This window comes from Saccopteryx leptura, chromosome X, assembly GCF_036850995.1.
Source record: "Saccopteryx leptura isolate mSacLep1 chromosome X, mSacLep1_pri_phased_curated, whole genome shotgun sequence".
Taxonomy (NCBI): Eukaryota; Metazoa; Chordata; class Mammalia; order Chiroptera; family Emballonuridae; genus Saccopteryx; species Saccopteryx leptura.
In genome coordinates this window covers 116,110,801-116,138,112 of record NC_089516.1, presented here as the reverse complement: position 1 = coordinate 116,138,112, position 27,312 = coordinate 116,110,801, and the positions used below count along the sequence as shown (strand labels likewise).

The window sequence follows — 27,312 nt, the reverse complement described above, 5'->3', positions numbered from 1 at the left end:
TCTTTTAAACCCCATGTTTGTGTGTTTTGATTTGTATTTGTATATTTAAACACTTTGTGCGACTTTCAGCTACTCTGGGCAGTTGAAAAGTAGAAAGTCATACATGATACCTGAAAATGAGTTTCATCACAAAGACCCCCCTCCGAGGAATGCAGTTGCCAGTGTACAAAATGGGCCTGGCGGTGGGTCTTCTTCATCATCCATAGGAAGTGCATCTAAATCTGATGAGAGCAGTGCTGAGGAGAATGGTATGCTCATTTGTAGACATTTATAAGTCGTATGGTTTGTTTCAACAAGCTGTAATGTTTTGTATCATATGACAAGTGAAATGCTGCCTTATAATTACCTTTTTATTCCCTAGGTAGCAATATGTAACTCAAGAACAAATCAGTCCTTTGTTTCTAATCATTTTGCTGTGAAATTGTAATTTACGTTCAATTAGGGACGTATCAAATAAAATCTTACCTTTATTTCAGATAAATCAAGGGAGAGATCTCAGTGTGGTGTGAAAGCTGTTAATAAAGCTTCGAGTGCCACACCGAAAGGGAATTCAAGCAATGGAAATAGTGGCTCTAACAGGTAGGAACACTGTTCTTTATGTCAAAATCACAAATTCTTGTATTTCTAACCTCATTAGACATGAATGGAAGAAGGCAGTAGAATACTATGAAAGTCATTTCTGCTGGACTTCCACATTTTGATGATGTGCTTATTGTCCTCTTATGTTTTGTATAATGCTGAGACTGACTTTCTTTCCCCAGTTGGGATATGCAGGGGAAGGTAGAGAGTGAAGTTAAGAAAACATTTTAAGGTTGTTTGCTGTGGACAATGAATAAGGATAATTAATATTAAGAGAAGCCTACATTGATTTAGATTAGTGATCCAGTTCCTGACAGTAGCACCCTTGATTAGCTTGTTGGGATAATTGCTGGTTGTTACCTTGTAACCCTCAAAGGTATTTAATGTCTACAAAAAAAATGGCCTGGCATCAGTTTAATCATTCTTTTAGATCTGCTATTCATCAATTTGGTTATTATTTGCTGGATAAACAAGTACTTCCTTTTTAGTTACCTTTATTTCAGATAAGTCTAAAAGTTATCCTTTAGTTTTCAAAGGGCTGTTCTTCTCTAATTTTTCTTTTTATTTTATATTTTATTTATTGATTTTTTTGAGGGAGGGAAGAGAGAGAGAAAGAGAAGGAGAGTTGGAAAATGGGGGGAGAAGCGGAAAGCACCTACTTGAAGTAGTTGCGTTGCTTCCTGTATGTGCCTTGACCAGGCAAGCCCAGGGATTTGAACCGGCGACCTCAAGTGTTGCAGGTTGATGCTTTATCCACTGAGTCACCACTGGTCAGGTAGTTTTATAAATTTTCAAGTCAATAAGAAACCCTTAATGATTTAAAACGTGAAATATTGCCTGACCGGTGGTGACACAGTGGCTAGAGCATTGATCTGGGGAACTGGGGTCCCAGGTTTGAAACCCCAAGATCGCCAGCTTGAGTGCAGGGTCATCCAGCTTGAGCACAGGGTCACTGGCTTGAGTGTGGGGTCATCGACATGGCTTGAGCAAGGGGTCACTTGGTCTGCTGTAGCCCTCCCCCCCCCCGTCAAGACACATGATAAAGCAATCAGTGAGCAACTAAGGTGCTGCAACTATGAGTTGATGCTTCTCATCTCCTCCAATTTTATATATACTGCTCATAAAAATTTGGGGATATTTTATTGCTTCATATTATTATTTTTTGTGTATATATATATATATATATATATATATCATGACTGTTTTGTATTAAACTTTTATATTTTTATTCTTAAGCAGCAAAACCATTAAAGAAAATGAAAAAGAAAAAGGGAAAGAGAAAGAAAAAGAGAAAAAAGAAAAGACTCCAGCTACTACTCCAGAGGCCAGGGTGCTTGGTAAAGATGGTAAAGAAAAACCGAAGGAAGAGCGGCCAAATAAAGATGAAAAAGCAAGAGAGACGAAGGAAAGAACACCTAAGTCCGACAAAGAGAAAGAAAAATTGAAGAAGGAAGAAAAAGCTAAAGATGAGAAATTCAAGACCACTGTCCCCAACGTAGAATCAAAATCAACTCAAGAAAAGGAAAGGGAGAAGGAGCCATCCAGAGAAAGAGATATAGCAAAGGAAATGAAATCAAAGGAAAATGTTAAAGGAGGAGAAAAAACACCAGTTTCTGGGTCCTTGAAGTCACCTGTTCCCCGATCAGATATTAGTGAGCCTGAAAGGGGCAAGTTTGTCTTTCTTTATATTTGTTTCCCTTTGGCTATTGTAATGTATTAGTGGCTTTTTGTCTCCTTGTTTTGACAAATTATCTAGGACCTTTACTGGGGCAGCTAATACTTGATGATCTTAAAAGCTGGTGATTTTTTGAAGTGTTTGAAATAAAGTAAAAGTGTGCCTTATTGTGACCATTGCCTTTTTTTCCCAACAGAACAAAAACGCCGCAAAATTGATACCCACCCTTCTCCATCACATTCCTCAACAGTAAAGGTTAGTATAGCCTGAGGAAGGCAGCGCCCGTGTTAGGCTCACCTGTTTGGAATACGTGTCCTGACTTCCTTCAAGTCTTGTGCCAAGTATTCACTGGAGCTACTGGAGGTTTTATGTTGCATTAGAAAATGAATTTTTTACATATTGGTGGACTGATATTTTTTTCCTATTGAGTATTTTTGTAATAGAAATGTTAAAACTTCAAGGACCTAGCACTGATTTTGTAGTGTTTCAAAGTGCAAGAGAAATTTTACCCAGAAGTGCCTCACTGCTTTAAGCAGTCTTTTTGGAGTGCAATGGTAGCTACAAGCAAATGAATCTTTTCAGCAGAATGAAGCCTATTTTTCGGGAGATTGAAGAATATATAGCACTGAAGACTTCCTGGATGATACAAGAGAAACAAGATACCTCTGAATTCATCAAGCTTCTTGATGAGCATCATACCGATGTGTGCCTTCTAAGAAGGAATCTTGAAACGAGTTCCGTTTTAAAGTCTCCTTGGTGATCAGTTCTCCTGTAGTGTATATTCAGTGAGCATGCAGCTTCTGTTGTATCTTCCCTTGGAGGTTTGTTTATACCCATTGGGTTCCCAACAAGTTGAACCTTGCGTTACAATAAAAGCAGATGTGGCATCCAACCCTACTACCCAGCAAAGAGAAACCCCAGGCTTTCAACTGCAGCACAAAATCGTGGGTGTAGCCTTCTTGAAGACTCAGGGTAGCCATTCCTTGCTCCATATTTAATTTTAATTCTAAAGTCATCTAATGTCATGGAATCTTTGAATTTGCAATACGTTGAACTTTTAAAACTGTAAGTTAACTAATTCTTCTTCATCAAGAGCACTGTGGTGGAATACAGTAATTGATTTCTTTTTCTTTCTTTTAAGTGCTTTTTTTTTCCTTCCCCCATCCCCTCGGGAGGTATGAGATTCACCACCAGAGGCACTTTGCAAAAAATAGAAAAAGTCATTACTCTTTTATAAAATATATTTGGTTTTTTGTAAATATAATGCCACTGAGTTTTTTGGTTACGATAAAAAAATGTGTATATTTATGTCAAGTCACAGTAAAGTAAAAATTGGAACCTCCCAATTAAAGGAAAACTATGAAAATGTAAGAGTGTTGTTCTTCCACAGTGACCACCACTATTTTAAACCTTTTGTGTAGAAAAAAATTCTTGATTTCTTAAGCCTCTAACATTACCTACAGCCTAAGTACAGTGTAATGAAAATATGTGGCATTGACATTTATTTTTAAAATCTGAGCAGAGAAAGCATTTTGTTACATTGAGTACATATAATTTAGTTTTTTTGTACATTACAATTCCATTACATGGTTTTGCTTTTTTTTATTGTTGATACTCATGTAATAATGACATCACGAGATTTATCCTCACAAGAAGTAGCTGGTTTATTTCCAGGTTACAGCCATACTTCCCAAAGCTCTTCTGGGTTCTGAGAACTATTCCAGCTCACCTGTCATCTCCATTCATTTTCTACAGGACAGTCTCATCGAACTCAAGGAGTCTTCAGCAAAGGTTTGAGTCTTTTAAAATCATCATGCCTAAGTAAAACAAAAAAAAGTGTTCATTTATTTAGTATATACCCTTTCCCTAGCAAATTCAGTGAGCTAGTAGAATGACCTTTAAAAATACCTATCACTAAATGAAACAATGGATGACAATGGTCCCTTTTAATGAGATTGTTGTAAAATGTGTGTAATGTGGCAACATTTCTATAGTCCCTCCTTGCTTGCTGTGTTTTGCATCATTCTTTCATACTTTAAAATCTGGAAATTAAGGTTTGGGAAGACATTGTTGGTTTACTTTGGGGAATAGGCTTATTTAATTTCTTAAAACAAATCTGTCAAGCTGTTTTCTGACTTTTTAAGGCAACCTGAAAGACCAAAAAAAAAAAATTTGATGCATTCACATAACCATTCTAAACACTGAGCCTATATGAATCCATTAATTTCTTTTATATTGCCTCTGCTGAGCTACCTTTTTGTAGTTGTAGCATAATATCAAGAAATATGGTTAATGTAAACTAATACTTTTTCTGGAGGGAAATACTCAACTTGATGGTTGTGTTTACCTGTTAGTATTAATTCTTGCCTATTAAATCTCTACTTTCTTGAGTAGTACTGCTACTAAAAGTAATGTGCAGTTTGTGTATTTATTACAGAGTTCATTTCATTATTGTAGTTGAATTATCCATTGTTCATGTTATTTTGTCTTTATTATTACAAAACTTGTATTCTTCTTTACTTTGATATTCTATTTTGCCTTCTCTTATATATCTGCTAAGTATGATTCCTTACTGGTGGATCAATGCAAAATTAAATTTTGAAACAAAGCCAGTTGACAGTACTAACTGCTTTTAGATCTATAGCTTTACAATGAAATGTCTGTGGATATTGGGCAAATAAGCATTAATTTTTAACAATTTAGATTAGCCAATGTGCCTGTGACCTGAAATTGTAGTATTGTTTTTAGAATATACTGTATTAAGAGTATCAGCTGTACTGTGAATGCTGTCTTTTAAAGTAAAACTTTTTATTGACTAAAATATGTATTGCAACATAGTAGGTTTTCATAACCAGTTTGGGATTGTGTATGTCAGTCTTAACCATCAGTGGCTTGTGTGGGCTATTTTAAATTTATGGGTTAACAATGTTACCTTGTGAGTATTTATTTCCTGAAAAATACATTGAAGCAGTTTGAAACCTGCTGTTATAGTTTATTGGATTTTCTAATCAATGATGAAGATAATGGTTCCTTACATTTGTGAAAGCCTTTTGAAAATAAAACATATGTGAGAGAAACATATGTTATCTCATTTCGTGCTCATTACAGTGCTGTGAGGTAGAAAGGGCAGGTGGTAGTATCTTTTTGACAAGTAAGAGACTGAAGAAGTTCTTGATTCTTTCCCAGTGGTGTATAATTTGTCAGTACCAACCTTTGACTATAGTTAAGGTTTATCAGGTGTTCTTACCACAATGAAAAAAAAATTGCAGGAAAAGTAATTATGGTTCCTTGATTCTTGCGCCTATTTCAGCAGTAGTTGACAGGGTTCCTATAACTCCTTTAGTGTGTTTGTCTTGTTTTTTAAATTATAGTGATTCAAGTCAATCTTCCTACCTCTTTCCTTTTTAAAATAAGATAGTGACTTTTTTGGTATTTAAAATTCAATAGATATATTCCACAGTCAACCAGAAAATTTTGAAAATGTCATATGAATACACTTCTAAAAATTACGTGACTCATACCACTTTTTCAGATAGTGTTTTAGAACGGTACCTGCTAGTATTTTTTGGTGTTCAATAAATATTAGAAATGAACACTTGGGCCTTTGGACTTCTGTAAAGCATCCAAAGTTTACTGGTCTGCATAGTAATTGATGTTGCATTTTTATGTATCTAGGAAATTTAATAGTATGTGAATGACTTAGAAAAAAATTTACTGGGCTTTGAATGATCTCTAAAATTGTTGCTCTATATACACTCACTTTTCTTGGGGTAGCTTTTACTTTTTAGAGGATTTGACAGGCATGTGTCTATTTTTTCATGGTGTCTTGTCACTTGTACATATAAAATTATTCCCCTGCTTTAGTTTAACCCTTTAGTTTGCCCTGGGTTACTCTTTTACAAAAAATTACTATTTTCACTTTCTATCTTATAGGAAAACATAATATATGGAGTTGACTTTTCTTTTTTTTCTTTTTTTATATGAGAGGCACAGAGGCAGAAACAGACTCCTGTATGCGCCCTGACCGGGGTCCACCTGGCAAACCCACTAGGGGGCGATGCTCCATTGCTCAGGAACAGAGCCATTTTAGTGCCTAAGGTGGAGGCCATGGAGCTATCCTCAGTGCCTGGGGGAAACTCGCTCAAACCACTTGAGCCATGGCTGCGGGAGGAGAAGAGAGAGAGAGAGTGAGAAAGGGAGGGGAGGGGTTGAGAAGCAGATGGTCGCTTCTCCTGTGTGCCCTTACAAGGAATCGAACTGGGACTTCCACACGCTGGATGGATGCTCTACCGCTGAGCCAACCGGCCAGGGCTGGACTTGGATTTTCAAGTAGGATTAGTTAAAGGGAAAATAATCTAGTCTAGTATCCAAATATTTTGTCAGTTCACCTTCCATCCTCAATTTCCAATTGGCATATTTCCAGTTTGGTCGGTTGTGTTTTTTCCTAGCAGTTCTACTAGCTGCGTTTAAGAAAGCATGTGTGAAAAGCATGCTCCCTTAACTTAGTTTCTGTGTAATTTAGGAGGTCAGCAATAACCACCTCAAAAGAGGATGCTGCTTTTAATTCTCTTTCTCTTCGCCATCTTAAAACAAAGATTGACAGCCAAACCCAAGCCTACAAGTGAGGCCGTCTTTATATATTATAACCTTAATGAAGTCAATGTAGCAGTTGTCTCTAAACAGATTTTGAAAATCAATCAAACTGTTTTTGGACCTTATGACCCTAATGTCAAAATAAAAGCAAATCAAAAAAAAAATTCTACAATGCTACATGCAGATCAGTTTAACAAATCATTAATTTTATTTGGCAGACATATATTGAATACCCACTGTGTGTACAAGGCAGTAGTAAGTGTGTAAAAGTAGAAAAAACACATTGGCTCCCCTACCACACTGGAAAGTATGTTATGGACAAAAATAAATTACATGAAATTAACAGGGAATACCTGTCACAAAAAGGTGAATATATGGTAATACAAGTTCACTGGAAAGTAAGTTGCAGAGTTGGGAGACAATTGAACTGGTGATGGCTTCTGAGTCATCTTTGAAGGCTAAGTAGGATTTTAAGAGATTAAGGTAAAAAGCAAACAACCATTCTGTTGAGAACTGGGAAGGTCAGGATGTTAGGGAGCAGTGATAGCCACAGCAGAGTGCACTGGGCACTCCATAGTAGGATATCATTGTGCAAAGGTTGTGAAGAGCTTGGAATATCTAAGCTAAGGAGTATGCATTTTATTCCATAGGTAATGACTTTGTTTTTGTGGAAGTGAGTATCATGATCAGAACTATTCTTAGAAGAGTGAAAAGAAGGAATAGAATTGAGTACATTTTTAAACTAAAAATTTCTAGGTTTCTCAATTCCTTGCAATACAGACTTCAGATTAGGCACAGTTAAAAGACTTCATTGTGTGTGTGTGTGTGTGTGTGTGTGTGTGTGTGTGTGTGCGCACGCGCGCATGTGCATGTGTGCTTGTGTGTGTACACACGCGTGCTCGTGGGCTTATTAGTAGCCAGAAAGAATTGTTTTTTTACTTTTATCGGGGGCATTAAGCAGTACTTCCTTTAGAGAAATCTTCGAGTGTTGCAGTAATATATTATTTCTGTTGTTGTATCAGTTTAATGAATAATATTCAGACAGGAACACACCTCATAAATAGAAAATCTTGAAGTGTCATTTAGTGCATCATACCTAGCCAGAGTACATTTTGTACAAGCACTTTTATGACTGTTTCTAATCCTCTTGCTCTTTGTTATTAATGAACATTTTGTCTATTTCAGTTGATCATCATCAACTCTTAAACATTGACATTTTAAAGACTCTACTTCTGCATTGTATGGCAGTATTTCTGAGCCAGCTGAATTGAAAATATTAGGTGGTTTTAAAAAATGTGTTTCTTTAATTCTCAAACTGATGGCTGTCGTTTCTTTTCATGTATTTCTTTGAATACCAAAGGATTTCCTTGTGTAAAAATATTTGACTTTTGACTCACTGTTTTTTTTTTTCATTCCTAAGGTATACCTAGAATTGTGCAGTGATGTAATGAGTTATATTCAGTATTCTGCTATCTAATACTTTTAATGTCTTAAACATAAGCTTGTAGCACAGTTTAAATGCTGTAAGGTTAGGCATTTGTTTGCTTCTTTAATAATTTCTTTTATAATGGATTTCTGTATTTACAACTCACATAATTACTTAGAGTTAGCAAATCCTTGATTGTTGGCCGTTTATTGCCTATAGGCCTTTTGGCAGAGAAAGAATAGGCAGAAGAACATTGGTTCATTTTTCAGTCTTTAAGGTATTTCTTCATCCCCAGCTGACGATATGGTGTTCTTTTCCTTTTTAATTTAATCTATTTTCTAATTTACATGGTTTTCTGAGTTATTTAGACCCAGTAAGACAAATTTCACAGTTAGTTGTGGTTATCTGATAGAAAGTGGAGTGCTTTCGGAAGTGGACAGTATATATAGCCTTTCCATTTATAAAAATAACTTAGGATAATTTATGCATGTTGTACTCTGAGCCAGAAAAGACTTATTAGTCATAGGTAGGCTTTATTTTATACTTTTGGTCACTGTCATTGATTGCCTATCAGGAGATGGTAAAACTACTTAAAATTTCCATGACTATGTAGAGGTTTGTATTTTCTTTTTACAGTAGAAAAGTCTGTTTTTCACATTGGGACTCTTGTAAGGGTTATAGGACTTCCTCAGAGCTATAAAGAAAACTGTAGCTTGTGAATTTATTAATGAGCCTCAGTCCAGGCAGGAATGAGCTGATAGTTTTTATAAGGTCAAGAATTGAAGTCTGTGCATAATTTGTGCCATGTTCTTATTTTACCTCTTGTAATCCAGACAGCTGACCAGTTTTGACTTTGGGTCTAACTACCAATTGCCTTTCATTAAATAAACAATCAAGCAAATGATACCAATATGGAAAACTAATAATCTTTAGTAATGTTGCCTTAATTTAACAGCTCTACCTTAATCATACTCCTTCACCACTGTCCAAGAGCAAGGAGAGAGAAATGGACAAGAAAGATTTGGACAAGTCAAGGGAAAGATCCAGAGAAAGAGAGAAAAGAGATGAAAAGGACAGGAAAGAGCGGAAAAGGGTTTGTAATTTCTTCAAACTAGTTTGGAAAGCTCATTATCATGTAAAATTGTATGTTTGCTGCCTATTTTTAAAGTGCTAGATTTTGTTGCATGGCACTCTGTTATTTAGTATTTTAATTGGTATTTTCACTTAAAGTGTGTTTGAATCTTCTGCAGTGATAGGATTGTCAGTCTAATAATCTCTGCCAGCTCTTCCTTCATGTCATTTCACCAAGTACGTGAAACTACCACCAATATTCTCCAGTGCTAGTTAGCTGTGCCCTTGTATAAAAGTAAGACTTTTAAACAAAAACATAAACTCTTGATCAATGTAGTTCACAATTCTTGGTTCTAGGATCACTCAAACAATGACCGTGAAGTGCTACCAGACTTAACCAAGAGGCGAAAAGAGGAAAATGGAACAAGTACGTAGACTTATCAATACTTTTGAAGCAGTCATCTAACTGAATTGAAAATGGCTTTCATGATTCTCTTTTATAATTTTAGTGGCAGTTTCAAAACACAAAAGTGAAAGTCCATGTGAGTCTCCTTATCCAAATGAGAAAGACAAGGAAAAAAATAAGTCAAAATCTTCAGGCAAAGAAAAAGGTGGTGATTCATTTAAATCTGAAAAGATGGATAAAATCTCCTCCAGTGGGAAAAAGGTAAATTAGGAAAACAAAGGAACAATAATATACTTTGCTTAAAAAATTAACCATTTAAAAATTTAGCAAATATTGAGGTTCCTTTGTAGTCAAATAGTCTGTTGTTAATTATTTGGGATGGGAAGGTGAGACATAAGGGGAGGGTCCTTTATCTGGGGGAGTTGGAGCCCTTTCAGTCCCAGATTTCTGGGAGGGTAGACTTTATTCGGAATTCCTTTCCTCTCCATTCCACCCCCACATATTTCTATTCATTGAGTTTCAGCCTTTCTGTGTTTTCCTTTTTTCCTGCCAACAATGCTTTTCATTTATCTTTATCCATGAGATTAAAATATGGTTACATGTATTCTCCCTGATCATTACAATGTCATAAAGTTAAAAAATGTTTAATTGTGGTTCTAAACATTTTTTATAACATTTTATCATAATAACCTATGTGTTTGCAACTTGTATTTGATTCTCAAATTAAGCATAATGTACATTATCTTAGATTCTAGTGGATGAAATTTAAAATACATCTCGTGTTGGTTATAAAGTAAACAAGTCATTACTAAAGTATAAAGTGATTACAAAGGATTATATGGTGTATAATCAAAGTATATGTCACATATTTATAGTTGTTAAAAGCAGTTTTGGAAAATTATAAGGTGATAGTTTTAGAATTTTTATATGCTTTAATAAAGGGGAGGTTGCTCCTTTTAAATATTTTTTAAATTGAGATAAGATTTACCTAACATAAAACGAACCATTTTAAAGTATACAATCAGTGTGGCATTTGGTATATTTACAGTGTTGTGCAATCACCATCTTTATCTAGTTCCAAAACATTTTCATCACCCCAAAGGGAAACTCCATACCCATTAAGAAGTAATTCCCCATTTTTCCCTCCCTTTATCCTCTGGAAAAAATCTGTTTCCTGTCTCTCTGGATTTACCAATTTTGGATATTTTATATAAATGGAATCATATAATAAAGTGGCCTTTTGTGTCTGACTTCTTTTACTTAACATACTGTTTTTGAGATTTCTTCCATGGTGTAGCATGGCTCAATACTTCATTTCTTTATATGGCTAAATAATAGTTCATTGTAGGAATATACCACAGTTGTTGACCATTTGTCATTTAATGGACTTTTGTGTGTTTTCTACCTTTTGGCTGTGGATAGTGCTTCTATGAACTATTTGTTTGAATATCTGTTTTAAAATATCTGTGTGCATGCCCAGGAGAGGATTTTCTGGGTTATGTGGGAATACTATGCTTAACTTTTTGAGGAACTACCAAGCTATTTTCCACAGTGGCAGCACAGTTTATATTTCTACCAGCAATGAGTAAGGGTGCCAATTTCTCTACATCCTTGCCAACGCTATTTTTCTTTTTTAAGAAATTACAGGTTTACTTATTTTTTATTATATAGTCATGCTAGTGGGTATGAAGTGGCATTTCATTGTGGTTTTGATTTTGCAATTCCTTAAATGACTAATGATGTAGAGCACCTTTTCCTGTGCTTTTTGGCCTTTTGTATATCTTTGGAGAAATCTGTTCAGATGCTTTGGCCATTTTTTAACTGGATTATTTGTCTTTTTGTTGCTCAGTTGTAAGAATTTTTTATACAGTCTGACACTAGAGCCTTATGAGATCTATCATTTGCAAATTTTTTTTCCCATTCAGTAGGTTGTCTTTTTACTTTCTCGATAGTGTTATTTGACACATAAAAGTTTTTACTTTTGATGAAGTTCAATTCTTTGTTGTTGCTTGTTCTTTTGGTGTCATATTAAATAAGTTTTTGAAGACAAATTTATGACTGGTGGGGTGACTGAAAAGGGATTTTGAGCTGATTTTTTTAAAATTTGGTTTTCCCTTCCCCAACTAATTCAACCATTCCTTATAGGAGTCCAGGCATGATAAAGAAAAGATAGAAAAGAAAGAGAAACGGGACAGTTCAGGAGGAAAGGAAGAGAAGAAACAATATCCTTTTCATCTTATTGATGCTTTTAATCAGTGAAATGGAAAGCTTTGATACTGTTCGTGTTTGGAATTGAACCTTGTAGTATGTGTTTTAAATGCTTAAGAGCTTCTTAGCTTTTAAATGATCTCTCCAGTTAATCTTCTGAAATTTACAAAATGTAGAAGTGGGAGAGTTGGTATATTTTTAAACTTTTTTGTTGACTGAGGGCGTTTTATGTCACCAAGGGATTTGGAGTCCTGGCTTGTCATCTCTGGGAGGAAGAAAGAGAACAGAGTCAGGACCTCGTGGGGCAACGGTAGTGCGACTGACTCCAGACAGAGTCCCTTGGGCTGGGGTCACGGGGAGTGGAAGGGCGAGATCATGCGGCAGGCAGGCCGAGCTGGTAGAGTTTGAGGCTACCAGACTGGTGAGAGCCAAGTAGGCCTGCAAGCTTAAGGGATTGTACTGCAAGATGAGACACCATTCTTTTTTTCCCTTGTTTTCCCCTTAATTTGTCATCTACTCATAAGTCCTCGGACAAACACAGATAATGAAGACTTTCAATCAAGGTGAGTGTTCTCTCACCTCCTTTTCATTTAAAGATAAATTTTATAAAACGAGGTGTGATGATGTTGAAGAAACTACATCCATTTTGCAAAGTAAAATTAGAATTTTCACCTAAATATAATGACTAGGTCTTTGCGTATAGATGCAGAACAAGATTTGCAAGTTATTTTTGCACTGTTTTCATTTTAAGCTTGCTGATTAGCTGTGCATTTATTTTTAGCACCAGGAGGTATTTAAGAACATCTGGCTTTCTCTTCACCAATCATTCCCATCTTAATTGGATAATTAATTACCTTTTTAAAGTGCCTATAGCCTTCCAGGTGGTCATGGTATCTACATTTTACAGGTGAAGAAACTGAGACTCTGAAAGGTTAAGTTGAAGAGGGTGACAGAGACTCCAGCTGACAGAACCAATACTTGAACATAGGTCTTCTTGCCCTTGAGTTTTCTGTTCTTTATGCCTTTTCATGCAACATGTTATTCAGAAATTTTTAAGTTTTCATGCCTCTTGTTCTACCACTGCCCAAGTTTTGCAGAGCCAAAAAATGTGCTCTGTGCTTTTAATTCTGGAATTTATAACAGGCAACTTTGTTTTTAAGGTAGTTATGTCTTATGTGAGATTTAAAAAGTGTTTTAACCATCTTAAATAAATTGTGTATGGACAAAAGTACACTCTTTGTGGACAGAGTGTTTAGAACCCAATACAGACTTTTTTGAGCACCCAGGTCATCCTCTGAAGAGACGCTTTAGGATTACTGAGGCACGTGGGGTGATGTGCCCTCTACATTACTTGTTCTATATGGCTGTATTTGAAGTAGTTAGCTCTTTTTTTATAGTTTATTTTCTTGCTTCCATATTAGCTGTCACTTCTTTAATGATATCAAGTGTGCTTGCTGTCTATACCCTCCCCCTCATATTATTCGCTGCTTCTAATCTTTTACAAAACCAGATAGATAACCAAGATTATTTACAGTTGTTTAAGAATGAAAAATGTCTGAGAGCTCGTTCTGTATAAGGGTATGAGCTTTAGGGTAAAGATTTTGTCATAGTTATTTTGGCTGCAAAGAAGGGCTTTGAGCTTGCCAGGTAGGTAACTTCCTATCTCGTGGTGTGCTTTTTCTGCTTTGTTACTCTGTGCTTATTGCTAAGTGGTAGAGTAGGGTAAAATGGGAGTTATGATAGAGCATTTAGAATTTAGTATTTTTTTTTTTAAAAAATTTAGAAGTGTAAAAAAAATATTATTGCTCATTCTTTAATTCTAGTCATCCCCTGCTCCAACAACTAGCTGTCTTCTGTACTGAACTATAAACTCTTAATCTTTCTTTTTAAAATTTTATTCTTTACCTTAACCTTTCTTTTAGTTTGAGATTTTGCTTTTACCTGTTACTTTCACATGGTCTCCTTTTTAGAGAAAAATAAACCTATCTCTTGTGTCTTCATCAGGAATGGGCCATAGTCACTGACAGCTTTCACTGTGACTTTATCCATCTTTCTTTACTCAGTACCTAAATATAGTATTCTTTGTATGTGAAAGTTATGCTACAGATTTGAGTTCTTCAGATAGGCTATGGGTTTGTACTTCACCTCGCTATATAATTTCTCAGGTCCAAAGGCAGGAAAAGACTGGCCTGGATGTCAGCTGTTAGGTTGGTGGTCTTATAGCAGAGCTTTTCAATTAAGATACCGTTTTAAGATTCAGATTACCATGATGTTCTTCTTGTTCGGTTTCTTGCTGACAGTTGTGTACTGTACATTTCTTCTTGAGTAGTCTCTTAATTTTGCACGACTCTGATGCTTCCCTTTTCTGGCTGCCTCCTGTCAGGTACAGTCTAGGGTTGGTCCGGTCTTTCCAGTGTTTGTCCTTTACCTTTAGAGGTATCATTGTTTTGAATTGGCACCATGTGCCTCTAGGTTACTTCGAATCTGCTGCTTCCTGCTGTGTTTTTATTTCTTTTACCTTCTACAGAAAGGAGAGCTGCTGCATGTGTCACACTGCTGTAATTCAAAGATGGAATTAATTGTAAGAATTATTTTTAGTTTCTAAAACTGTTATTTGAGAAGGAATAGAAAAATGACATTGATTGTAAGTATCACCCTGATTTCAGGAACATCAAAATGATTTTATTACAGTTAAGAAAATACAATGTATAAATGTGACCTGGATTAAATTCTTTGCAAAGATTTTGTCTTCTTTTCCTGTCTCATAATTTTTAGTTGCACAATTCTTTTTGCTTGTTCTCTGTATCTTCAGTTACTTGTTACTGCTAAAGTATTTGTCCAAATTTCTTATCTCTCCTTCATTTAGTTCCTTGAATATTATCAGCTGCTTTGCCTTTAACCTTTCCTCCAGTTTAAGCTTTAAAAATTCCTTCCAATTAAGTTTTTCTTCTTAGAACCATCTGTTAGTGTCTCAATGTTCATTTGGTACACATAGTCCTCAATTCACGAATGTTGAGCTCAATTAAATCATTGAGTTCTTTTAGAACCAGATGCTGTGCTAAACTGAGACTTGCTCTCAGACTTTAGAAGCTCAATCTTGAACTTTATTCTTGATTTCAAAGAACATTAGCTGTTAGCTCTCTTCTCTCCATCTGTATCTGTAATGTACTACATTCCTATTCTAATCTGCCACTCCAACAAGGTCCAGTATATTTTGCAGGTCTGCCTTTCACCTGCAGTCTCATATATGTAACCTAATTAATTCTTTTATTCTTTAAGTCCAAGGTCATAATCTCTCAGCCCTAGGGCATAACATGCTTTATTCAATATATCTTCTAGAACTCAAACAATATTTAACATTTTTGAAAAGTAGTTGCCTTTAAAAATTAGAAGAGTTGTCACATCTGAATTTCAGTTTCTCTTGAAGAGTTAGAACATCTGACAATATTGTGTCCTGATTTCTCTATGGCAGCAATCAGTTAGACCTACCTAGCTGCTCCCCCATATAGAGAATGAGTCCTCATCCAGCTCACTTCATTCGTTTTCATTATATACTAACCCTTCTAAACTATTGATTTTGTAGTTCTGTTATGATCCTTATTTCTTCAGTCTATACTTGGAAACTGACCTAAACACTCAGAGATTGCTTATTTTAGGACTGTTGTTGCTCTGTTGCTGTGTTGTAGGACTACAGAGTCCTAGTCACTGATTCTTTATTTTTAATTACTTTGATTCTTATTTATATATGAGTGTGTTACATATCCCCATCCTTAGATGGTGATCTTGTTAAAGGTAGTAACTTCATTCCTTCCTTCTGATAAAAAAACCAAGTGTTTTCTTTATCACCTGTTATATTTCAGCCACTCTCTTAACTTTACATGGAGAGCTATGTACAGAAGTATTATGTGTATCTCTGGGACTTACGAGAAATAGCACTGACCTTTTATTTTTTGACTTGATAGCATTTGATAGTACATATACTGTTTTTAAAAAGTTGCTGTTTGTGCTGCAACATGTTTTTTGAGGACAGGTTTATTATACTTTCATCACTGAATATGTATGAAAGTTTTGTTAGGAGATTGAAATAATAGATACAAACTATTTTTCTCTTCATTATTATCCTTTATACTTTTAAAAGTATTTGATGTGAGTTCTATGTACTGATATTCATAGGCACCAAAAAGTTGGAGAGAACAGGTGGAATTTTCTATTTCCTTTCTTCACTTAAGGTAAACCAGATATTCACTGAGGCACTGTGTTGTTTTTTTATCCGGACATAGGCATGCACACTTCCAAAAGGCTCCCGTGCCTCATTTCCCTGAGTGTGACCATCCCCCACACATGCACTTATTGTGAGAGTCACCTGTGCGTATGCTAAGATTCAGGTGAACAGAAGCCCAGTTTTAAGTCTCAGTTACATGTTATCCCCATGAAACACCCCAGGAAGTGTGTTTGCTGTGTTAAGAACTCTTAGGTAGCAGTATAGGGGAAATGAAAGGGTAAAGTGGAAGGCTGTCCCTATAAACTTCCTCCTTCCTCATAAATGTTCATTTGCCTTTCTAGTTGTCAGCTTCATACATACAAAGTCCCCTCCCTGTTTACTTGGAAGGAGGGAAAGACGGAGGGAAAGCGGGATGAAGGGGTGAAGGGTGTGAGAGAGAGAGAGAGAGAGAGAGAGAGAACGAGCGCACACTAGTATCATGAAATCCTGACAGCTTCAGTCACTGGTCAAAATGAAGGGAACTAAATTCTGGGATGCCTTCTCTGAGGTGAAGATGCTTAACGAAACATAATTTATTAATTTGGTAGGCTTGTATTTTCTTTAAAGCAAATTTTGCCATCAAGAGGGTTCTTTTATGAGGAATCTGTGAACTACTGAAACATTTCTTTGGACAATTCTTGGTGAATTTGATCATAAAATTAGATAGTGTGTGTATTTATGAAAGCATACCTCCGATGAGAAGACTGAGTTTGTCTTCTCTATTTTGATCAGCAGTCTAGCTGCTCTTTTCTTCAGACCACACTACTTGCTGTCATTGGTCTCTATATAATAGTGTCATTTAAAATCAGCTGCCTCAGCCCTGAGGGAGTGCTCTTTCAGGTCATTTGACACAGTTCCTGATGTCCTGACAAGGGAAGGGCGTGGTGGAACATAGGCAAATGATGACATTACTAAGTCAGCACAGTCTATTATACTGGCAAGAAAAAAAGAAAAAACCAGGATGTCTAGATAATTGTTAATAGAAAGTGATGTTTACAAAGGTAGTCTTAGCAGAGTGGAGTGTCACTTTTTGTTCAAATGTGTCCCACAAACATGCTATGACCAATGCAATTTATAGCACCGACAGAAGACGGTTCTAGGTTGGAGGGCTGCCCACTCAGAGCTGAGCCTGACGTAGAAACCCTTTGAGAAACACCAGCAGTCCCTAGGTGTGGGAGATAGCTCTGTGTGATCCTTTGCAGTTAGAGCCAGTGCTCTCTTATTTTCAGTTGTTTAAAAGTGACCCATATTTTAAAAAAAAGTTAAGTAAAAAACCTTAGAGAATGTTTCAGCTAACATGGTAGAAACTCATTGTTAGAAGAAACTATGAATCGGCTGTGAGTTAGATTCTGGAAGGCTGAGTCTGACACCGTTTCATCATTGCTGTGACTCTCTTCTTGATGGCAGTTTTCTCCCTGAAGTTCACCGAAGTTGGGGTGGTTTTCCAATTTGTAACCCCAACGCTTCAGCATTATTTTAGAAATACACTCTGGTCACTGCTCAGAGACTGACACACGCTATCTTCTTTCCACTTGCTTTTGTGCTTGCTGATTTGTCATTCCAGGGTGTGGACAGATCCCTAAGCTGAAGGTCTCCCCGAGGAGGATGCCAAAGCTCCGTGCGTCACTCTCAGAACGATATCTCCCATATTTAAGAGCTTCTGGTGCTGTCCATTTCATGGGAATCTGCTTTAAGTCAGAAGATGAATGCACACCACCATCCTCTTGACGAGACATTCCAAAGTCACTGATTTTCAGAACATTATTTTCACCTCCAGACAGTTCCTTGCAGCAAGGTCCCTGTGTATACAGTTTTTACTCGAATTCGCCATCCAGAAGCAGCATCTAATGAAAATTTCGCTGTTTTAGTCCATCCTTCTTTCTCAGAAAGGAGAGGAACTTGCCTCCTGAAACCAGTTCCTTAATGATGTAGATAGACTACATTTGTGTGTGAACTCCTTTACGTTTGACAATATTGGGATGATTGTATTGCTTGAGGATTTTGGCATCTTGTAATAATTTTAATTTCAGTTACTGGAAAGATCATCTTAACATGTTTTAACAGCAATAGCAGTTTTACCCTTTAATGTGCCCTTTAAATATGTCATCAAAATTTCCCTTGCTCAGTAAGTCTCCTATTATGACATCTTCATTATCAAGAACCCATTTCTTATTCTTGTTATGGCCATACTGATACCTGATCCTCTTGATTGGAACACTGACATTTTTGCCATTTAAAAAACTGAGCTGAAATTCACAGAACATTAAACTTACCATTTTAAACTTTTTTTTTTTTAGTATTCACTATGTTGTATAACTATACCCACTAATTCCAGAACATTTCCAGAGCCCCAAGAGACCCCATACCCATTCGCAATCACTCCCAATTCTCCCCTTCCCTCAGCCCCTGGAAACGATTAATATATGTTCTGTTTCTATAGATTTGCCTGTTTTGGACATTTTATAAAGATGGAATCATACAATATGTGCCCTTTTGTGTCTGGTTTCTTTCACATAGCATCATGTTTTCAAGGTTCATCCGTGATATAGCATGTATCAGAACTTTTCTTTTTATAACTGAATAATATTCCATTGTATGAATGTGTACCATATTTTGTTTTTCCATTCATCAGTTATGGGCAGGAACAGTGAATTTTAAGTATTAAAATATAAGTTCAACATTAGTGTATCCACAGTTATTATTATGAAGATACCAAGATTATACATGGTGTGAACAGAATGCTGTATAGAAATGATATGTAAATTATTTGTCAGCATTTCATGCAAGTGTGATTATTTTCTAAGGCTCTTCTAGCTCTGGTTTTATGAAATATGTGAATGTAGTATTTTCATCAATAAAGTTTAATGCGTTAAGCATTAGTTTAAAAATAAATGAGAAAAATGTTAGGCAGATAAGTTATTTGCCACATGTTGTAATGATCGTTTTGAATTTATTTCAGTATGCAGTATTTGAAAAATGTCAATACATAAAGGAAAGGAAATGAGTATAATTAAGTCAATATATTTTTAAAGCAATTTTTATAATTTAGAAGACATTGCATCTTAATATAAGTCACTATTAAAATCATGCCCTTGTGAAAAATGTGATGTCATTTCTCTCTGTCTCTCTGTCTCTGTCTCTCTCTTTGTTGATCATGTAAAACTGGTTTCTTTTCATTGTTGTGCATTGTTTACTTTTGAGCAGCTAATGCTTGACCCTGAGGAATGTTTTACTTTTTTCTATTTCATTTTCCCTTCCTCCTCTCCCCCACTCGTCTCTCTTTTACAGATAAAATGGTCAATGTCTTTTGATTTTTAAGTCATCCTAGTGTGCCTGTTTTTAATGGTTTCTGAGAGTGGGCAATAGGAAATACACAGATATTTCATTTTTATCTAGGGACATAATTTAAGCCTTTGTTACTTATAGAACTCATTAATTTTTCTTTCTTTGCTAAATCCCTCCCTCCTTTCTTCCCTCCCTCCCTCCCTCCCTCCCTTCCTTTTTCCTTCCTCCCTTCCTTTTTCCTTCATCCTTCCTTCCTTCCTTCCTTCCTTCCTTCCTTCCTTCCTTCCTTCCTTCCTTCCTTCCTTCCTCCCTCCCTCCCTCCCTCCCTCCCTCCCTCCCTCCCTTCCTTCCTTCTTCCTTCCTCCTTCCTTCCTCCTTTCCTTCCTTCCTTCCTCCCTCCCTCCCTCCCTCCCTCCTCCTTCTTTTTTCCCTTCCTCCCTCCCTCCCTTCCTCCCTTCCTCCCTCCCTCCTCCCTCTTTTTTCCCTTCCTCCCTCCCTCCCTTCCTCCCTCCCTCCTCCCTCTTTTTTCCCTTCCTCCCTCCCTCCCTTCCTCCTCCTCTTCCTTTTTTCCTCCCTCCCTTGCTCTATCCCTCCTCCCTTCCTCCCTCCCTCTCTCGCTCTGTTCCTTCTTCCCTTTCTCCCTTCTTCCCTCTTTCCCTCCCTTTCTTCTTTCCCCCCCTCTTTTTTCCTCCCTCCCTCCCTCCTTCCCTTCCTTTCTTTCTCCCTTCCTCTCTTGCTCCCTTCTTTTCTCCCTTCCTTCCTTCCTTTCTTCCTCCCTTGCTCTGTTTCTTCCTCCCTGCCTCCCTCCCTCCCTCCCTCCCTCCCTTCCTCCCTTGCTTTGTTCCTTTATTCTTTTCTCCCTTTTCTCCCTCCTTCCCTCCCTCCTTCCCTTATTCCTTGCTCTATTCCTCCCTCCCTTTTTCCTTCCTTCCTTCCTTCCTTCCTTCCTTCCTTCCTTCCTTCCTTCCTTCCTTCCTTCCTTCCTTCCTTCCCCTCCCTCCCTCTCTTTCCCTTCCCTTTTCTCCCTCCCTCCTTTCCTCTCTTGTTCCATTCCTTCCTCCCTCCCTCCCTCCCTTCCCCCTCCCTCCCTCCCTCCCTCGTTCCCTCCCTTCTTCCCTCCCTTCCTCCTTCGTTCCCTCCCTCCCTCCCTTTTTCCCTCCCTCCTTCCTTCCCTCCCTCCTTCCCTTTCTTTCTTCCTCCTTCCCTTCCTCCATTCCTTTCTTCTTTTCTCCCTCCCTCCTTCCCTTTCCCTCCCTCCCTTCCTCCCTTCTCTTCCCTCTGTTCCCTCCCTCCCTCCCTCCCTCCCTTCTTCCCTCCCTCCGTCCCTTCTTCCTTCCTTCCTTATCAATATAATCACTTCTTTTCTTTCAGATGAGATCAGAATGGATGTTTCACCTGTGACCAGAAGTTTATTTTCCTGAGTAGATTGCCAAGAATCACGAATGAAGAGGGCCCAATTACATCTTCTTAATAAATTCATTTCTCTGCTTTATTGCTTTGTGCTGAAAACTTAAAATTGTTGAGTTGTATATTACTGTATTTAACTTGTTGCTTAGTTTCTACATATTTATTTTCAGTAAATGGATGAAAATATTATTCCACATTTTTAGCACAATGTACTGCATCTAGTTCCCAAGAAACAAGCAAGGTTTCATGTGTACAGAATTGCACTTTGGGTTTAATTTTTAATCCAAAATGTTTTCTTTTTATTGTTTGAATCTGAAAATAAACAATTATTGAACCATTTTGAATTTACCTCATTTTAAAACTCATTTCTAATTTATTATTTGGCCTGTTTTTAATATTTGTCACTACAAAGTGGGAGCAGTGTCTAATGTAATGCTTAGGGATCACTTTATATAGTATGTGTACAACATTAAAACCTGTTTAGAAAGAAAAAGGTACCAGCACTCACTTTTGCCATTTTTTCTTGTAATTATGTTAGACAAATCTGTGGCGGGTGGGGGGCATGTCAAAGTTAGTTTTGCTTTAATTTTACAGCTAGAGGAGCTTTGTATTGCTGAACTTTCGTCTGGAAAAGTTTCAGTGACATTTTTAAAAAAAATTTTTAATCTACTGAATTCTACCAGTGTAACCTTTTTTCTAAATAAACGATAGTTTTTTCAAATGATTGTGTATCATTGTGTATATTGTTGCTCATTCAGAATTACTTTGCAAAGATAATTCAGTAAGATTCATAGCCCTTTCTCTTTTTAGTCCATGGACTAATGTTTTCAAATGACATTTTATTTCATAATATTAATAAATTCTATTTGATCACCTCTGCACCTGGGGGAAACAGTGGGCTGAAATCATGCCAGTATTACCATTTACTTTTTAGTTTCTTGGAACTAACGATACCTATGCAAATTAATTTATTTTTTTGAGAATGGCATTAAAACCTATAGTTTTTAAAAGGATTGAACAATGCTGAGCATGTTTAAAATTGGCAAAAAGATTTAAATCTTGGTGCTCCTTTTCATGTAATTGTAACTTGCAAAATTTGATAATTATTTATGGGAGAGTGACCCATTCAGTGACTGAGCACCCATAATGTGCCTGGCATAAAAAGAAATGCTTCATCTTAGTATTATTTTGACATGAAGAAATAATTATGGTTTGCCTCAAAATCATTTTTCTGAACTATATCAGAGCTTGCCAGTTGTTATATTCACATTTTAGTAAAGATTACACAATTGTGAGTTTGATCGATAAGGTTTGCTACTACTTAGCATAGTATCTCTTCTCCTTATTTCCCAAATTATTTAACACAGCTAATCTTGGTTTGTGAGTTCTAAAAGTTCATTGAGAAGGAAACACACTAACTTTGGATTTAACTAGAAAAATAATTTATGTTGGCTGTAGCAAATCTATATGTGTTGTGATAGCTGTTCTTAAGTATCTACTGTGTTATAGGTACAAAGAAGTTAGCTTGAGAAATGACGGCCAATGAGTGCTACTGGTGGTCAGCAAACTTTCTGGAAAGGATCAGTGTAGGGCCTGTGGCCACCGCCATTGTGGTCATGCAGGTTTTCACTGGATTCAGGCAGACGGTAAAGAAACAGCGGAGCCAAAAAATGGTGGGCCATTCCTTTATTAAAATCTTGCACTGGCCAATAAGCAAACAGGCAGGGAAAACACTTCCCTTTCATTGGGAGCTCCCAAAGCCCTGACGGGTACTCCGGTTCCACAACCAGGAGAATCTTCTCCGGTTCCTCCTAGAATCAAAGGCCCCCCACAAGCCTCAGTAGGGTCCCCAAAGCTCCTCAGCTCTGGTTCCCCATTTGCACACCACTCTGCACAAACTGGGTTCTTCAGCACTCTGCTCTTTCTGCAAAAACTGCCTGGGCCCACAAAGACCCCTCCTCCAGTAAACATGAGCAAAACAATGGCCCCTCCCAAACAGGAATGCAATACACAATTTGCAATCAACTGCCCTGCTCTGAGGGCAAGCACACACATGGCTGTCCAGCACCATTTTTTTTTAACAATAAAAATGAGCAAACTTAAAAAATAACAAATTTTACAAACTAATTTGCCCAACAATCAGCAAATGTTTGAGGCTTTGCAGACTATGTGGACCCTGTTGCAACTCAGTTCTGCCATTATAACATGATAGCAGCCATAGGTGATATGTAAAGGAATGAACATGACCGAGTTCTAGTGTGTTGGAATCCATGGGAGTCCGAAAGACCAGAGTAACAGGCTTTATTGAAAGGAAGAAAGGAACCCTGCCGGGCACTTCTCCCGGGGGAGAAGAGCACCGGTTACAGACTAGGGGCGAGTTATATAGTGTTTGGGAGAGCCTGAGGGGATACTGAGGCAAAAGTCCTGGTATGTCCGGAATGCTCCTCCTTGGGGGGCTTCGAGCACGTGGGTGTTGAATCAAAAGTCCTGGTGTGTCCGGAGCCCCTCCTTGGGGCGGCTTCTCAGCTTTTTGGAATTCCTCTGTCTCAGGGTCAATAGTCCAGTAAGGGTGAGGTCTGACAGATATGCGGAACATCAAGAGGGCAGTTTGGAATTTACAATACAAATCTATCATAGTGTATTTGCAAAAACCTGTTACAGAGAATCTCGTGGAAGATTTATATAAGCAAATACTTGAGGACCTCTTATGCACCACAGTATAGCCATGAGCGAAACAAAGTCCCTGCCCTCATGGAATGTTCATTCTAGTCGGTGGTGGAAAACAAGCTTAATGTTAGGTGGAGGAAGGAGCTCTGAGGAAGAATAAGCCTGGATAAGGAGGTTGGGTGAGGCAGGGCCTTTTCTGCTTTATACACAGAGTGATCATGTGGAGTGACAGTATGCGAAACAGTGTATTTTGAGGCAGTTGTCACAGTATGACTATTTATTACTAAGTAATATGAGCAGGAGCTCTACCCTTAATTCTTCACCCAACTCTGAACCTTTACATGAGAATTATGTAATATGTAGGATTTCTCTCAGGATGTGGACTCTGAGCTCTAGCAGTTCATGTTTAAGCTTGCAATTTTCTAGAAAGGAGTCTTTAACTTTAGGCTCATAAATGGACTTGGAGGATATCTAAGGGCCTCCCAGAAATTGAATGCAAGTTGTGGTATGTGCATTTTCCTATGTCTGTAGCTTTCACTTGATTCTCAAGAAGGTAAGCCTAAGGTGGTGAGTTTGTTTTCAGGGTCTTGTTCCAAAGAACTCTAAAACCTTTATAAACTAACCTTGAACCTGTTCTTTCTGGAGCCGGTGAGAAGTTGGAAGACAGTCATCCATTGCCAACCTTGTCCTAAATGGTGTATGGCCAGCAGTCATGGTCATTGTGGCTATGCACATGGAGGTTCTCATTGGATTCGGGCAGATGGTAGAGAAACAATGCAGCCAAAGAATGATGGGCCATTCCTTTATTACAGTCTTGTACCGGCTGACGAGCAAACACAGGGCTCTCATATCCAGTTCCACCACCAGGAGAATCTTCAGTTTCTTCTAGAATCAAGGACCCCACCAGTCTCAGCAGAGCTCGCAAAAGCCCCTTAGCTCTGGTTCCCCATCTGCACACCTCTCTCCCTGCACAAACTGCAAAAACATGGCTTCCTCCCTTTTCAATACTTTCTTGCACGAAAACCTCTCCTCCAGCGAACATTAGCAAGACAATGGCCCTTCCCAAGCAGGAAGGTAATTTGCAGTTTCACAGATCACATACCTGGTGCGGCCCAGCACCATTTTTTTAACACTAAAAGTGAGCAAACTAAAAAAATACAAATTTTACAAACTCATTTGCCCAACAAATGGTAAGGTAAAAAATTAGAACATCTTGCCTTATCTTGTGAAATGATCTACAAGTGATCTGTAGTTTATTGGAAAATCACTAGTTCATGGTATAGTACCACTTTTTATTTCAAGGAAGCACTTGAGCCAAGTATGAGTGGAAGTCTAAATAGCTTTTTTCTCCACCCCCCCCCAACAATTATTTATTTCTACCTTAACATGTTCCAAAAAGGATTTATGGATGGGGGGAGCATACAGTATTTAAAAAGTAAATGAGAAAATTTGATTTCTGGGTGAAATTAGTACCTAAAATGAGGTTAATACCCCCAAATACTCTGTACACCTGAGCCAAGAATCGGCTCTGAGAAGCCTGGCAGGCCACACAGAAGGTAGTGTGATCAATTATAATAATTACAGTGTCCATCATATAATAAGTTAGTCACGGTGGAGAACAGGCAATGAAGCCTCAAAGAAACTTCTTTGCATTATTATAAAGAAGAAGCCCTGTCTTTTCAGTAAATAAAACAAAGTATGTATCTTGTAATGGCCCTAAATATTTGCTGATTTTATCTAGTAAGGATATTTCTACAATGACACCAAAATATGTGATCCAGACACTCCAGACACCCAGGTCTCTGATGGTTTGGTTTAGTACAGGAAAATTTTGAGTATTTGGGACAGGTTCCTCAACTAGGCCTTATGAAAGCTGTATAGCCAGTAGTCATGGACATCACAGCTGCCATCATGGCCATTCACATGCAGGTTCTTATTGAATTCAGTCAGATGGTAGAGAAACAGCAGAGCTGAAAAATGGTGGGCCGTACTTTTTATTCTAGCCTCTCACCCGGCTGGCGAGTAAACACAAACACACAGGGCTCCAAACCTCACTCATTCAGTGCTCACAAAGCTACTGACACATCCGGGTTTTCCTAGAATCAAAGGCCTCTCACCAGCTCAGTCCCCTCTAGTACCCTATCTCCTTATCTCTGCACAAATCAGCTTCTCCTTCAGCACCAGGCCAACTTGGCTGCTTCTCTGCAAAAACATGGCCTCCTTCTTCCTCTTTCCTCTTAAAACTTTTCAACACAAAAACCCATTCTCCAGCACACATTAGCATAACAAAGCCCCTTCCCAAGCAGGAAGGTAATTAGCAGTATCACCTGGCAGTGCCATTTTTAACAAAGTGAGCATAAAAACCACATTTTACAAACTTATTTGCCCAACAAATGCCTTACTATCTCTAAGCATGGTTGTTATAAAGATCTGAAACTCATGCCTACCATTGTTGGGTTCCCACAATACAAGTAACAAATAAGATCTCAATTGAAATGCTGTAACTAACCTTTTGATTTTTTTTTCATTTTTATAAATACTGATATTTAAGGCTGCTGCTTAGGTAGAATGAAACATATTACAGTTGCTTAATATTCTCATCACTTATCAGAAGCATGGCTTAAGTGTTTAATTTTTTAAATCGATGTAACATTTCTGGAGATACTGTCAGGGCCATAGAAATTTTATTGGGTCTAGAGTTGAGAATAAAAAGAGGAGCTGCTTATAGATGCTAATTAATGCTAATTGAATACAGATTTTGTATTTATAGGCACAAATGGACATGATAATTATGAATAACAATAGAAGGGATATTGGAAATAGTGACTAAAGCAAGTTTGACAACCTAAGAAGATAGATGTTAATGTAAGACTAATTGCTTTTGTTTCTGATTCTTAAGCTCTAATGACCATTATTTCTACATGGGTCAGGCTAACAAAGCTTAATTCTAGTGATATGTTGTTAAATGAGTGCATTTAATGGAGGAAAAAAGGAAAGGATACTATTGCTCTGGCGATTAGAGTGTCGTCTGGATAAGCCAAGGGTGTTGGTTTGATTCCCAGTCAGGACACATACAAGAATCAACCAATGAATGCATAAATAAGTGGAACAACAAATCATTTTTTCTTTCTCTTTCCTTTCTCTCTCTAAAATCAATCAATAAAAAATAAAGAAAAGGAGAAGAATACTTTGAGACCAGGGCACATAAATTTGAGAAATGCATCATTGTAAGTCAGAAATAGGCTTCATTTCAGAGATAAGAGCTTGAAAATGACCTTGTACTTAATCTCTAGCTTAGGCTATTCCCAATTTTGTGCAGTAATGTAGAGGTACTCCTCTACTAAGGTTAAATGTATTATTATTAAAGATTATGAATTGTAATGAGATATACCACTGCTAGGTACTGTTATGCAGGTACCTTTTGTGCTTTCCAGAATAATGGTTCAAGACATCAATAATACAGAGAAAAGATCATGCTAATAAGATACAAGTAGGATCTGAAATGTAAAGTAAGGTATTCATACCACATGCAACTGGTGGCAGTTATATATTGAATATATATATTTATGATTTTATTTATTCATTTTTAGTAAGGTGAACAATCGTCCTCCTTTAGGGAGGACAGTCCTTCTTTTGCAAGTTCTGTCCTCCATCAAAAAGTGTCCTCCGGCCCTGGCCGGTTGGCTCAGTGGCAGAGCGTCAGCCTGGTGTGCAGAAGTCCCGGGTTCGATTCC

The 27,312-nt window shown here is 37.4% G+C and overlaps 1 protein-coding gene and 1 pseudogene across 10 annotated transcripts in view; one reads left to right on the top strand and one right to left on the bottom strand.

Annotated features, from left to right (window-relative positions):
- The window catches only part of THOC2 (THO complex subunit 2), a 142,624-nt gene extending 121,369 nt beyond the window's left edge, over positions 1-21,255 (top strand). The window contains exons 29-39 of one of the 10 annotated variants that reach the window (XM_066357651.1): positions 70-248; positions 477-579; positions 1,816-2,246; positions 2,451-2,509; positions 3,929-4,045; positions 9,229-9,366; positions 9,702-9,771; positions 9,854-10,011; positions 11,896-11,972; positions 12,482-12,521; positions 20,876-21,255. In XM_066357651.1, coding sequence (XP_066213748.1) covers positions 70-248; positions 477-579; positions 1,816-2,246; positions 2,451-2,509; positions 3,929-4,045; positions 9,229-9,366; positions 9,702-9,771; positions 9,854-10,011; positions 11,896-11,972; positions 12,482-12,503 — 1,354 coding nt within the window. In that variant the 3' untranslated portion in view covers positions 12,504-12,521; positions 20,876-21,255. Of the gene's footprint in view, positions 1-69; positions 249-476; positions 580-1,815; positions 2,247-2,450; positions 2,510-3,928; positions 4,046-9,228; positions 9,367-9,701; positions 9,772-9,853; positions 10,012-11,895; positions 12,010-12,471; positions 12,522-17,783; positions 18,510-20,875 lie in introns of those variants that run through there. The other 9 variants (XM_066357648.1, XM_066357653.1, XM_066357656.1 and 6 more) reach the window with 9 other exon arrangements.
- LOC136385998 (tyrosine-protein kinase Fer pseudogene) lies at positions 17,737-18,495 on the bottom strand (annotated as a pseudogene).
- Positions 21,256-27,312: the final 6,057 nt, after the last annotated feature.